At 41.6% G+C, this 15,528-nt stretch overlaps 1 protein-coding gene across 4 annotated transcripts in view; it reads right to left on the reverse strand.

The window, feature by feature from the left end:
* Positions 1-15,528, reverse strand: part of dnmt3bb.1 (DNA (cytosine-5-)-methyltransferase 3 beta, duplicate b.1) — a 129,789-nt gene that overhangs the window by 18,329 nt on the left and 95,932 nt on the right. For 2 of the 4 annotated variants that reach the window (XM_060938054.1, XM_060938052.1), the window contains exons 11-17: positions 15,081-15,125; positions 14,878-14,957; positions 11,616-11,728; positions 8,332-8,515; positions 4,089-4,173; positions 1,634-1,791; positions 464-554 (exon numbers count right to left, since the gene is read on the reverse strand). In XM_060938054.1, coding sequence (XP_060794037.1) covers positions 464-554; positions 1,634-1,791; positions 4,089-4,173; positions 8,332-8,515; positions 11,616-11,728; positions 14,878-14,957; positions 15,081-15,125 — 756 coding nt within the window. The remainder of the gene's footprint in view (positions 1-463; positions 555-1,633; positions 1,792-4,088; positions 4,174-8,331; positions 8,516-11,615; positions 11,729-14,877; positions 14,958-15,080; positions 15,126-15,528) is intronic. The other 2 variants (XM_060938053.1, XM_060938051.1) reach the window with 1 other exon arrangement.

A 15,528-nucleotide genomic window follows, 5' to 3' on the forward strand; every position in this document is an offset into this window, starting at 1 on the left:
CAAGAAGGTCCTGGGTTCGAGCCCCGGGGCCGGCGAGGGCCTTTCTGTGTGGAGTTTGCATGTTCTCCCCGTGTCCGCGTGGGTTTCCTCCGGGTGCTCCGGTTTCCCCCACAGTCCAAAGACATGCAGGTTAGGTTAACTGGTGACTCTAAATTGACCGTAGGTGTGAATGTGAGTGTGAATGGTTGTCTGTGTCTATGTGTCAGCCCTGTGATGACCTGGCGACTTGTCCAGGGTGTACCCTGCCTTTCGCCCGTAGTCAGCTGGGATAGGCTCCAGCTTGCCTGCGACCCTGTAGAAGGATAAAGCAGCTAGAGATAATGAGATGAGATGAGTATTGTTCTACGATGCAGAAAATAATCAAAATACAGAAAAACCTATGATTAAGTACATGTGTCCAAACTTTGGCTGGTACTGTAAATACAGACAGACAGACAGACATACAGATTGATAGGTGCCTCACCATAAAGCCCCTTCCTGGCTGGATTGACAATTGACAGATCATTACATGGGCTTCCACCAATCACCAAGTCAAACGGTCCCCACTCGGCAATCTGTGGAAGACAAAAGAGCACCTTAATCAGCACATTACACCGCCACCTCTCTCTACCCAACACTCAAATCCCCAACTCTCGGTTTCTTCTGTGGGACAGGAAATGCTGCTGCAATACTATGACAGTTGTTAATTGAAAAAAAGTAAAGCCTAACCACAAATGCTATTCAAACTCATTATGTACTAAAAGTTATATCATTCGCAGATCTTAGCGTTTCAACATTGTGTCTTGCACTGACAAGCAGCATAAAGCCAATAAGTAACAGGAAATCCCTTCATGTCAGTGAACACATGCACATAAATTGCGATCACACTTTGTGTGATTAAATATCAGTGGGGCATGGAAAACACAGATATATCTCGAGTGTGTGCACAAACAGAGATTAGGAAACACAGACAGACACAAACCACACTGTTTGTGAAACAGTGTGGCACATTCACGTGTGCATGTGTGTGTGTGAGAGAGAGCGAGAGCATGCAGTTGGATTCTATTCAGTCTCTTTTCATGCTTCCCCATCCAGCTCCAGGCTCATGCCCTCCCCTTCTCTTTGCTTCCCTTTTCATTCATTCCTTTTCCCCCCTCCCTCCTCAATCCAGGCTCTATAGCGTGACAAAGGGGTGAAGTGGTGACTGAGCGAGGGGACAATGAACGGATGAAAGGGTGGATGATGGAGTGAATGAATGAATGAATGAATGTGTAAAGGAGGGATTTGGGAATGCTTTGTGCACCAGGGAGCAGTGTGTGCGCGCGTGTGCGTGCGTTACGGTGGACAAGAGAAAGGGGAAGGCAGAAACTGAAAGCCAAACATGGAGAAAGTGAAGGGGAGGAGACACTGCAAAAGCCAGACTTTTCTCCAGTGGCCTGATTGCTCTTATCAAGAGCTGTTGGAACATGCAACTCATAACAACACAAATAACAGGTTTAGACCAGGTGTGTGTGTGTGTGAGAGAGAGAGAGAGAGAGAGAGAGAGAGAGAATGACTGTAGATAACATTCTTTTTCGATTATTGCAGTCACGGTTTACACTGAGAGACTGAACCCAGCTGACTGAGAACACTGCCAAAAGGGATCTTGACTTACATTATCACTTACATTTTTCCGGGTGATATTCCGAACATCGTTCACATATTGGATTTTTCCTTCATGTCGGACGACTCCCACGGATATGGAGTCCTCGCACACCTCTGAGGCAATGTATGCATCAATCTTAAAGCCCAAATCCTTCAGCACCAGATATCCTAAAGTCGCAGGCCAAAAAACAAATACTTCTTCATAACTTTTCCTGAAATTGACCTGTAATCTGACTGAAGCATGTTCTTAAAGGAATAATCCAGCTTTTAGAACCTAATCCACCATATCGACACGAAAAAAGCAAACGCTCAAATAAATTATAATCAAAGTCTAAGGGCTGTAATTACACTGGCACAGTAAAAAGCTTCTCCTGTTGCTTAACCTTTTTCTACCGTGCTAGCACCTAACCAAACATTTTTTCCTCTGAAAAAGTAGTCCGAGTTATACATTTATGTCAAATGCTTGTTTTTGTAGAAAACTTTGATGAAAGTCAATGTTTAAGGTTCTTTTGGAGGCATTTCACAGATGAGACCATGTTATTTTCCATTGCTCATGCATAAGCTGCAATTTTTTTTTCCTCTAAAAAAGTAATCTTGTATCTGAAAGGATGAATTATACACATTTAGGGCTTTAATGAAAACAACATTGACTTTCAGTAAAACGTTCCACAAAAACATGTTTGACATAAACGTTTTTGGCTGCCAATATATATAGTCTTCCAATACAAGTGAGGGGAATTCTGTCGTTAAAGAGAATCGCATCAAAATTATTATCGGTTGTAACTGTCCTTATGCTCCAGTTACAGTCCAGATCAGGTTAGGAAAGACTGAAGGATTCTCATCTCATTCTCATTATCTGTAGCCGCTTTATCCTGTTCTACAGGGTCGCAGGCAAGCTGGAGCCTATCCCAGCTGACTACGGGCGAAAGGTGGGGTACACCCTGGACCTGTTGCCAGGTCATCACAGGGCTGACACATAGGCTAGGCTGACACTTGCACGATTCCGTGGCACGCATTGGCATGACTCGAGTCGTGCCAGTGCGCAAACTAGTCGTAAACTGGCGTGAAGTGTGCGTAAACCCGTCGTGACTGCGTGCCATGTCGGGACGAGAATTTTGAAATGTTCAAAATTTTGGTCACGACAAAATTTCGCGACCGGGTCGTGAACTATGCGCAAACTGTTCGTGATCTTGTCGTGAACTCGTTGGGACAATGCGGGAGGATGCGTGCCAGTGCATGGAAGTGCGCGCCATGCCACGACTGTCACGAACTGCCACGAATAGTTCACGAACAGCTCACGTCGAGTTCACGAGTAGTTCACGACATGTTCACGAATTGGTGCGCGTCGCAGCGTGGCCGTGCCTTCCCACTGACACGGTCACGCATTGATGGCACAAGCAGTTCACGACTAGTTTACGCACTTCACGAACAGTTTGCGCATGGCACGAGCAGTTCACGACGAGTTCACGAGCAGTTCACGACTACTGCGCGACAGTGGCGCTCACGTCGGTGCGGGGGTATATATAGGGCTTCCCGGACACTTCTCGCCATTCGCAATTTTTTTTCTTGCTTTTTTCTTTAATGTCTTTTATTTTCTATTCCTTCATGACTTTTTTTGGGGGGGGGAGTTTCGTTTCTTTTATTTCAAAAATGGAACAACTGTGGATGCAGCTCATGAAGCTACTACCATTCTTTCTTGCCAAGGGACAGCACCAGCAGGGGACATGTAGTAATGTGACAGGTAGTCTCGCTGATCCTTTGCATCCTTCTGGGTATGATGGCCGGTTAGAGGCAGCAGCCCCTGCAGGTGTCGGTCAGTCCTCCATCCACCAGGGATCAGATCATGTGTGTCCGGATCTTCGCGGTCCACTTCTGAAATTGCGTGTGGGTATCTGATGAGGATGAGGTTGTGCATGACACAGGCGTGCCCAAGTCGGCACGACACCGTCCGAATTGCGCAAACTCGTCGTGCCAATGCGGGAAGTGCGTAAACTATGCGCAAACTATGCGTGAACTTGTCGTGCCAGTTCGTGAATGTGGACGGGCACGCATTCGTGAACTCGTCGTGAACTATGCGTGAACTAGTCGTGAACAGTGCGGGAGCCTCCCAGTTCGTGCCCCAAAATGGTACGACTTGCCACGACAAAATCGTGGCCAAAAGTCGTGCAAGTGTCAGCCTAGGGATAGACACACAACCATTCACACCTACGGTCAATTTAGAGTCACCAGTTAACCTAACCTGCATGTCTTTGGACTGTGGGGGAAACCAGAGCACCCGGAGGAAACCCACGCGGACACGGGGAGAACATGCAAACTCCGCACAGAAAGGCCCTCGCCGGCTATGGGGCTCGAACCCAGGACCTTCTTGCTGTGAGGCGACAGCGCTAACCACTACACCACCGTGCCGCCCCGCAATTTAAAAATGTCATGCATAATTACAAACGTACAAATGCAGACACACTTACCTGTGGCGATGCCATCGAACAGTGACAGAACTCGAATTGGACGTCTCTGCTCTGCTGGGACTGCTGGGAAGATTTTTGGGCTTTCCTTAGGGGACAAAATGACACAAACATTTAAAAAGACCTCACCGCAGACTATATACACTGATCAGCCATAACATTATGACCACTTGACGTGAATAACATCGATTATTTCATTACAATGGCACCTGTCAAGGGGTGGGATATATTAGGCAGCAAGTGAACAGACACCCTGTGTCCGAAATCACTCACTACTCATTATATAGTGGACGACATAGTGAGCTCCCCATTTTGTAGTACTGTCCGAATGTATAGTGAGAATTATTACACCCTTTATAGTGCACTCAAAGTATCCCACAATGCACTGTGAAAAGTGTGATAGTCACTAAACAAGCAATATAAAATAAGCATCATGCATTGCGGTCGCGCTGAAAAAAAAAAAGGGCGTTGGGGGTGAATGGATGGAGGAAGAAACACATTATAAACGGATATTCAAGTACGATTAAAAATAGTAAGAGAATCAGGGATGAGAGTGGCTTGTGATGAAAAAATCTGAAAAATTAGCCGGGTGTCTGGGGGCCATAGGCCCCCAGTGGGGTCCAGGGGCGAAGCCCCGGTGGGGGCCCAGGGGGCGAAGCCCCCGGGAGCTCATGGATTTTAGAGATTTTTTACCCTAAAAACCATTTATTTTATCATCAAAATTTTACAAATGTTGTTGAAATACCATACCCTGTTTGCTTACAAAATTGACACTTATACAAAAGTAGAACTCTCTTTCAAGTACATATATTACTTAAACTTTCATTTGATAAAGATCAACTACACCTATGTAAAGGAAACATTGACACGGGCCTTTTGTAATAAATTTTGCATATACATTCCAGGTGAGCACCAACATGATACTTCAAATTTGCTGCTCTAAATCCAAACTAAGGTAACACATTCACTGCTATATTAAATAATGGTTTATATGATTTATGAATACATTTTTCCTTTGGTTCTATAAAGTGTTTGTCTATTTTCAATATATACAACTATTTACAGTTTCATGGTGCAGAAAATTTATTTCTTCTTTATTTTGAGCTTTTTAGCAAGAGCTAAAAGCTTGTTGGTCCTCTCCCTCTTTTTAGCTAACGATTCAGCCGTGAAAAAGTCGGCATCTGCGCCTTTAGTTTGTGTGGAGAGATATGATCTGCAATAACATGCATTGTTGGCTACAGACCGAAACATACTTTCAGAATGCACTGGCCAAGGGAGGACTAAACTCGATGTGCCTTCTAATAATAATTAAAAAAAAAACAGAATAGTAATTTGTAAGCTGAAAAGCCTGTGTCTACACTTTTTTCTTTCGCTGAGTGGCAGCTGTGTTCAACTGGGGCGGGACATGACTGAATGGGCGTTTCTCATTTGTTAGCTTTCTTTAACTGGGGCGGGAGGGCGGGACATGACTGAATGAGTGTTTCTGATTCGTCAGCTGTCTTTAACTGGGACGGGAGGGCGGGACATGACCGAATGGGTGTTTCTGATTCGTCAGCTGTCTTTAACTGGGGTGGGAGGGCGGGACATGACTGAATGGGTGTTTCTGATTCGTCAGCTGTCTTTAACTGGGGCGGGAGGGCGGGACATGACTGAATGGGTGTTTCTGATTCGTCAGCTGTCGTCCTTACACCGCATGGCATGCCCCAAGCGTTTACAACTCAGAATTCCAAGTCCTCCGCTCCAAAATCGGCAGCTTCAAAACGATTGATTTTTTTTTTTTTAACCGACAACCAAAAAAAAAATTAACCGGTTGACGTTGATTCGGTCAACCACCGGTCAAACGGTCATCGGTTAACATCCCTATACCCTACCCCCCTAAAATTTTCTCAACGGATTTGCAACAATATAAAAAAGGTCCATTTTGACTGAAAAAAAGCGGAATTCCGCCAAAAAGCGGAAAACTCTCATCCCTGGAGAATAGAAAAAAGCTAAAATAGAATAAGACATAAAATACAAGAATAAAAGTTAAAGTGCAGAGCGATGAATGAATTAAACAAAAGCCTCAAATTTGATTTAATAAAATCCTTGATTTAAAAGAACTGAAAGATGCAGCAGACACAAGTACTTTTGTATTTATTAATGTGGGAAATACACTCGGTATAATATGCATTTATCACAAAAATACATGCATGTATTTATTATTTTGAAAACCCACCAGCCAATTGATCTGACATGTTTTAATTGTGCGACAGTAATAACGGTGCGACGGAGTAGGGTCCGAAAGTGTTTTTTCATTTTATCAATGAGCTCACTATACAGTCCTCTATATAGTAATTCCCTATATAGTGAGTAGGGAGTAGTGAACGAGTGAGTGAGTTTGGACACAGCATCAGTTCTCGAAGTTGATGTGTTGGAAGCAGGGAAAATGGGCAAGCGTAAGGATCTGAGCGACTTTGACAAGGGCCAAATTGTGACGGCGGGATGACTGGGTCTGAGCATCTCCAAAATGGCACATCTTGTGGGGTGTTCCCGGTATGCAGTGGTTAGTACCTACCAAAAGTGATCCAAGGAAGGACAACCGGTGAACCGGCGACAGAGTCATGGGTGTCGAAGGCTCATTGATTCGCATGGGGCACAAAGGCTAGCCCACATGGTCCAATCCCATAGAAGAGCTACTGTAGCACAAACTGTTGACAAAGTTAATGCTGACACCTTTCTGTTTTAGCCAGCATTAATTTTTTCAACAGTTTGTGCTACAGTAGCTCTTCTGTGGGATTGGACCATGTGGGCTAGCACATATGGACTAGCCTTAATGGCCCATACAAATATATATATATATATATATATATATATATATATATATATATATATATATATATATATATATATATATAATTTTTTTTTTTTGAGAGACATTCTTGTCGTTTTCATATGAACTACGTTTGGGACATGAAGATCCAAAACCGTGGCATAATTCTCTTGACTCATGAGAAAATCAACAAATTGTTTTGATAAATTTGGGTACTTTTTGTTTGTGAATGTGTCTATATAATAAAAAGAAAATTACAAGTTAGCTTGAAGATATGAAGTTTAGCTTCTCGTACTAAAAACTTGCATTTTTCATATGAAATACACTGCGGATCTGAGTGACATATTTCCCAATATTTCAGTCTGATGACGTTACTCCCAGTGTTTTCCCGCTGACTCAACGAGCATTATCAAAATGGCAAACCGGTTCAAAATTAAAAGTCTTTTGATGATCTTGCGTATTTTTTTTGTGTCTGGATGTGTCCATATAATATAAAGAACATTACACAGTGGCGCAAAGATATGAAGTTTATCTAATCACATTGAAAAATATATCACTCTTTCACTCTGCTCACTCGTGATCTATACATTCCACACTTGAAGATAAACTTCATACGGTATCGTCACACAACCGTGTAATATCCTCTCTCTCTCTTATGAACAAGGTGTTTCCACCTACAGAACTGTCGTTCACTCAATGTTTTTTGTATGTTTTATACACACACACCAGCCACTTTATTAGGTACATCCATACACTTGCTGTTGTATGCGGTTTCCTAATCATCCGATCTCTTGACAGCAACACAATGCATAAAATCATGCAGATACAAATCAAGAGCTTCAGTTAATGTTCACTTCAAACATCAGAATGGGAAAAACTGTGATCTCTGTGACTTTCACTGTGGCATGGGTGTTGGTGCCAGATGGACTGGTTCGAGTATTTCAGAAGTTGCTGATATCCTGGGGTTTTCACACACAACAGTCTTTAGAGTTTACACAGAATGGCGCGAAAAACAAAAAATACTGAATGAGCGACAGTTCTGTGAGTGGAAACGCCTTGTTGATAAGAGAGGTCAGAGGAAAATGGCCAGAGATGGGTTTCCCAAAAGTCTCTTAAAGCTAACAGCATCTTAACTAGGAGAGACAGTGTTCATTGTACTGCTCGCTCTACCATTTAATGATGATCTTTGTGTTGCGATGCTTTTGAGAAACTCGGCACAGATCGGTTTGAGCTGCCAGGAAGGATATGATAACTCATAGCAACTCTTTACAACCATAGTGAGCAGAAAAGCATCTTGGCATGCAACAGCAGAAGACCACATTGGGTTCCACTCCTGCCAGCCAAGGACAGGCATCTTAGAATCAAGAACGAGTTCCTATTAAAGCGGCCGGTGAGTGTATGTTAAATATGATTATTATACGGTGACCCAGGACTCACAAACTCCTGTCCGTTGTCATTGACAAAGAACTCCTGCAGTTTAAGGCTCCAGTCATGACGTCTCTTTAGCACACCATACTGCTGCAATGGCTGACACATATAACACAGCCATGGGTCCAAATCCCGTGCACTGTTCGATGCTCCTGGACCCACCAGCAGGTCCAAACAATCCACACAGAAACACCTGAGGAGAGAGAAAGAGGGAGGGAAGGAAAGGTGAGAATTACAGTGGTGCTTGAAAGTTTATGAACCCTTTAGAATTTTCTATATATTTCTGCATAAATATGACCTAAAACATCATCAGATTTTCACACAAATCCTAAAAGTAGGTAAAGAGAACCCAGTTAAACAAATGAGACAAAAATATCATACTTGGTCATTTATTTATTGAGGAAAATGATCCAATATTACATATCTGTGAGTGGCAAAAGTATGTGAACCTCTAGGATTAGCAGTTAATTTGAAGGTGAAATTCGAGTCAGGTGTTTTCAATCAATGGGATGACAATCAGGTGTGAGTGGGCACCCTGTTTTATTTAAAGAACAGGGATCTATCAAAGTCTGAGCTTCACAACACATGTTTGTGGAAGTGTATCATGGCACGAACAAAGGAGATTTCTGAGGACCTCAGAAAAAGTGTTGTTGATGCTCATCAGGCTGGAAAAGGTTACAAAACCATCTCTAAAGAGTTTGGACTCCACCAATCCACAGTCAGACAGATTGTGTACAAATAGAGGAAATTCAAGACTATTGTTACCCTCCCCAGGAGTGGTCGACCAACAAAGATCACTCCAAGAGCAAGGCATGTAATAGTCGGCGAGGTCACAAAGGACCCCAGGGTAACTTCTAAGCAACTGAAGGCCTCTCTCACATTGGCTAATGTTCATGAGTCCACCATCAGGAGAACACTGAACAAAAATGGTATGCATGGCAGGGTTGCAAGGAGAAAGCCACTGCTCTCCATAAAGAACGTTGCTGCTTGTCTGCAGTTTGCTAAAGATTACGTGGACAAGCCAGAAGGCTATTGGAAAAATGTTTTGTGGACGGATGAGACCAGAATAGAACTTTTGATTTAAATGAGAAGCGTTATGCTTGGAGAAAGAAAAACACTGCATTCCAGCATAAGAACCTTATCCCATCTGTGAAACATGGTGGTGGTAGTATCATGGTTTGGGCCTGTTTTGCTGCATCTGGGCCAGGATGGCTTGCCATTATCGATGGAAGAATGAATTCTGAATTATACCAGTGAATTCTTTAGGAAAATATCAGGACATCTGTCCATGAACTGAATCTCAAGAGAAGGTGGGTCATGCAGCAAGACAACGACCCTAAGCACACAAGTCATTCTACCAAAGAATGGTTAAAGAAGAATAAAGTTAATGTTTTGGAATGGCCAAGTCAAAGCCCTGACCTTAATCCAATCGAAATGTTGTGGAAGGACTTGAAGCGAACAGTTCATGTGAGGAAACCCACCAACATTCCAGAGTTGAAGCTGTTCTGTACGGAGGAATGGGCTAAAATTCCTCCAAGCCGGTGTGCAGGACTGATCAACAGTTACCGCAAACGTTTAGTTGCAGTTATTGCTGCACAAGGGGGTCACACCAGATACTGAAAGCAAAGGTTCACATACTTTTGCCACTCACAGGTATGTAATATTGGATCATTTTCCTCAACAAATAAATGACCAAGTATAATATTTTTGTCTCATTTGTTTAACTGGGTTCTCTTTATCTACTTTTAGGACTTGTGTGAAAATCTGATGATGTTTTAGGTCATATTTATGCAGAAATATAGAACATTTTTAAATGGTTCACAAACTTTCAAGCATCACTGTAAATCAGTAGGATATCAGAGCAGGATATTGAGCAGGACATGCAAGAACTCAATATCTGAGGCTGTATGAGCACGAGAGAAAGAAATGGGATCCATGTCAGCAAGTGAATGTACAAAAATAAGTGAGGAAAGTACAAGTAGAACTATAATCAAGTTATTAATGAGAAAAACAAACGTGTGAAAATAATTAAGGGTGTATGGAGTAAGATTAAAGGGCAAGTGAACTATTGTGGCATTCATGCAACATAAAACTTGCAATTGTGATTGCTATATATCCGTCCAAATATGTTTCCAAGCCTAGTGATTATGGTGGTTGTTGTAAATTCGAGTTTTGTGAACTCTTCTTATGACTCTGCATGTCCCTATGCTGGATGGGAACAAAGTCACGTCAGTGCTTGTGATAAAAAAAAAGAACAGTTATATTGTTGGAACCAAGACTCTATGGAAAATGCCCCAAACTGAAAAGATGATGATGACATCTGAAACAATGAGTCACGGCCAAATTATTAGCTTAAGACTGAAAGGAGTTAATAACATACAATAAATTCTGTTTAACACTGATTTTTGTTTTTTTTTTTCTACTGGCAGCAGGCATAAAATAACAATGGAAGACAAAACTTTTGATGCGGGGTTCCTATAACTTACAGTATCCAAAAGTTAATGTCACGTGAAGTAGTATTAAAAGATCAAATGTTAAATGATTTTTCAATGCTATTCTGTAGGAAACAAATTTATTTTGTAAGCTCCTGTAGACCTGAACGGAGATTTGACAGAAATATCCAGTTCAACCTTCATCAGTATATAACATTCAGAACATGATATTAAGCTCACGCTTCATCTACATCTCATTTACCACTGTACGGAGCTTGCATATGGGATTTAAATGTGTGTACACTACCGTTCAAAAGTTTGGGGTCACCCAGACAATTTTGTGTTTTCCATGAAAAGTCACACTTTTATTTACCACCATAAGTTGTAAAATGAATAGAAAATATCGTCAAGACATTTTTCTGCCCATTTTGAGCATTTAATCGACCCCACAAATGTGATGCTCCAGAAACTCAATCTGCTCAAAGGAAGGTCAGTTTTATAGCTTCTCTAAAGAGCTCAACTGTTTTCAGCTGTGCTAACATGATTGTACAAGGGTTTTCTAATCATCCATTAGCCTTCTGAGGCAATGAGCAAACACATTGTACCATTAGAACACTGGAGTGAGAGTTGCTGGAAATGGGCCTCTATACACCTATGGAGATATTGCACCAAAAACCACACATTTGCAGCTAGAATAGTCATTTACCACATTAGCAATGTATAGAGTGCATTTCTGATTAGTTTAAAGTGATCTTCATTGAAAAGAACAGTGCTTTTCTTTCAAAAATAAGGACATTTCAAAGTGACCCAAAACTTTTGAACGGTAGTGTATGTGTATACTTTGTGTGTGTGATGCTGAACCTGCAGCAGTTGGCGTTGCCACAAAGTAGCACTTCTCGGCCTCCGCAGCACACTGTGCAGTACGACTGATAGCCATCGTCATCATACATGTAGGAGATCTCTAAATATACATCCTAACACACACACAGAGCACAGAGAGAGAGAGAGAGAGAGACCAAACAAGTCTTAAAATGAAGACAACTAGTACCAAGTAGGATTTTCAGGGGGTCATAAATCAGATGAGAAAGAACCCCAGGACTATTTCTAATCCAATTTATTAACATAAAATGACTGTGTGTCGTATAACTATGTAGTAAAACCTTATGCTCCATTCTGCCCTTTAATCAGGTCAAGTCAATTTATTTGTATAGCGCTTTTAACAATAGACATTGTCGCAAAGCAGCTTTAGAGAAAAATATACATTTTAAACGTATGAAGTAATACATTTATCCCTAATGAGCAAGCCTGTGGTGACGGCAGAAAGGAAAAACTCCCTCAGACAACATGATGAAGAAACCTTGAGAGGAACCAGACTTAAAGGAACAGTCCACCGTACTTCCATAATGAAATATGCTCTTATCTGAATTGAGACGAGCTGCTCCGTACCTCTCCGAGCTTTGCGCGACCTCCCAGTCAGTCAGACGCAGTCAGACGCGCTGTCACTCCTGTTAGCAATGTAGCTAGGCTCAGTATGGCCAATGGTATTTTTTGGGGCTGTAGTTAGATGCGACCAAACTCTTCCACGTTTTTCCTGTTTACATAGGTTTATATGACCAGTGACATGAAACAAGTTCAGTTAAACAAATTGAAACGTAGCGATTTTCTATGCTATGGAAAGTCCGCACTATAATGACCGGCGTACTAACACCTTCTGCACGCTTCGGCAGCGCATTGATACGGAGCTCAGATATCAATGCACTGCCGAAGCGCGCAGAAGGTGTTAGTACACCTGTCATTATAGTGCGGACTTTCCATAGCATAGAAAATCGCTACGTTTCAATTTGTGTAACTGAACTTGTTTCATGTCACTGGTCATATAAACCTATGTAAACAGGAAAAACGTGGAAGAGTTTGGTCACATCTAACTACAGCCCCAAAAAATACCATTGGCCATACTGAGCCTAGCTACATTGCTAACAGGAGTGACAGCGCGTCTGACTGCGTCTGACTGACTGGGAGGTCGCGCAAAGCTCGGAGAGGTACGGAGCAGCTCGTCTCAATTCAGATAAGAGCATATTTCATTATGGAAGTACGGTGGACTGTTCCTTTAAAAGGGAATCCATCCTCATTTGGGTGATAACAGATAGCGTGATTATAAATAACTCGCCTCTACAACTGTGTCCTATACTGTATCAGGGTTCTCCACTTTTCAAAAATAAAAGGTGGTGGAGGGGGCGGGGCCCCGGTAGGGGGCCAGGGGGACGAAGCTGATGGACTTTGGGCTTTTTTGACAGTGAAACTGGCCAATACATGGACAGGAAATGCTAAATCATTGTTAAAATCATTTTACAAAAAATTAACACATTCTTACTATACATATCATCTTTACTGTCAATGTGAGACTCATTTGACATTTCAGTTGAGACTGATGCGCATCCCTGAATTAATTATATTTTTTTCTGTGTGTGAAAAATAAATGAACTTCCATGCATAAACAAAATACCCAATTACAATAAATGCATACATTTTTTACAATACACATAATTAATGTTAATTGGGTGAAACTACTCCAATCCATGTATGAGCTGGTACGCGTGCCCGAGACTGGCACTACAAAGCCACCTCGGCCTCCGTAGTTCGGGTCCTTTGACCCAGGAACCTGGAAGTCCTGCAGTAAACAAACAGTGAAGCAACGGAAAAATGCAGCTCTCGCCTACACAATCACAGATACGTAAAATAAAAGACCTGAACTTAACTAATGTGTGTGTGTGCTGTTATATGATTACTGCAACTGTGTATGGTCAGAAAAGATGATCAATAAGCGTAACCGTTGCACAATAACGCTACAAACACCCGCAAAGTCATTTAGCTGCTGGCTAGCTGCAGCTTGTAGCTTCCAATGTTACTATGTGTCAGTATAGTATAATGTGGTGCGGTGTAGTGTAACGCAGGGATAGCTCATATGCATTCGTTTAATGGTCTTCTGCATGTTAAATAGTTACGAAATTATAATAAAGCGAATACCTTACGATTTATTTGGCGTATACTGGTGAAGTTATGTTTTTGGGTTTTTTTGGCCAAGGGAAGGGTGGTGGGCCAGAATTATAACGCCACTTTAAAAGCGCCCGTGGAGAACACTGTATATGGTCAAAAAGTGCAACTGTGTAATAGGGTGCATCAGTTGCCCCCCTAAAAATGAAAAGTTCCTCCGATCATGATGCATTTTTGTTTTTATGTTCCTTTTGGTAAGAAAACACACTGGGTGAAATATTTTGACAAAATTCAAAAGTTTAATGGTGGCACCAGGAGCTCAAAGTTATGGAAAAAGCTGCTATTTTATGACTTTTATGACAAAATTTCAATCACTTTTCATGAAACATTATGGCACCTTATAGAGTATACCAAATATCTTAGATACACATTTTTAGTACATATTCTAAATATATTATCAAGCACAGTTTGAGTTTTAGCTGTTCATCGAATCATTGTTCAACTACTTTTAAATAATACAAATGTATTATGAATCACATTAATGCTTCTCAATCCCTTGCAAAGGTTCTTAACATGATCTCTGGCTCACAAGAAATCAATAAATGGAGTTCAACATTGTGATTCAAACCTTACGCGAAAACATAAAATAAGCGTTTTTTGGCAAAAAAAAAATGAACCTCATGGTGCCACCATTAGACTTTTGAATATGGTCAAAAAATTTTACAGGATGTCTTTATTGGTGAAAAGGAACACCCGAACAAAAATGCATCAGATTTTATGAAAGTGAAGGCAACTGATGCACCCTACTGTGTAACCAGGAAATTCATTATTATTAACACAAAGTCTCTTTTGTTGAACTTATCAACTGTTCATTGATGGAGGCTTGAGTGTAAGACTGTTCATGACAACTGCAGTCCTAAAGTTATCGTGGAAATTGTCGTTCTCAGGCATCGTAGCAAAATTGTAAGTGTCCAGAGGCATCTTCTAAGTGTATCTTACATAAATCAGACATAAAGGTTTGCAGGTGTTTGTTATAATGAGTGACAGTATTTACGGTCCCTCTGGTTTGTGCATGTCTACACATAGTGTAGTCACTCAGAGGATGAGTAAATGACTCTGATAGAGTTTTCACCTTGCATGTTTGACAAAGGCCTCCTTCAAACAGGGGGTGGAAGGTTGCTGCTCTTGTCTTGCCACAAGACAGGCAGAACTCTGCGGGTATATGAGAGAGGCAGAGAGGGTGGGGGGTACAGGAGAAAAAAAAATCAGATCCAAAATTAGGATTACTACATGGTGAAGTAAGGAAAGAAATAGATAATTTGGCAAAAGTCGTACCTTCTATACTTCTGTGATTCTTCAAGACTTCATGAACCATTTGTTCTGAAATGGAGAAGAAGCACGAGATTAAAGGGGAACTGGAGGCAAATTTTTTATTATCAAAATTTTATTGATCTCATTTTATAAAATGTAGGAATGCATTTCTGACGGCTATTTTGTCGCTGCTATAGCAAGTTATGAGCGTTTGAAATATGCTCTGTAATATATCAGTCCATATGTCAAAGCAATGGCTGTAAACGAGATTCGCTGAGACCTGTGCGAGGCTTCGTAGGACGGAAATAAAACATACAGCAGACATCAAAGTGACCAACATCTGCCAACGTTGTCAAAAGACGCACGTGACCTCCTTCGAATGCTGACATAATCAAGCCGGAAGTTTTGCCTGTGTCCGAAATCGCTCCCTACTCACTATATAGGGCACTACATAGTGGGGACGCCATTTTGT

The sequence above is a fragment of the Neoarius graeffei genome, chromosome 13 (assembly GCF_027579695.1).
Source record: "Neoarius graeffei isolate fNeoGra1 chromosome 13, fNeoGra1.pri, whole genome shotgun sequence".
Taxonomy (NCBI): domain Eukaryota; kingdom Metazoa; phylum Chordata; class Actinopteri; order Siluriformes; family Ariidae; genus Neoarius; species Neoarius graeffei.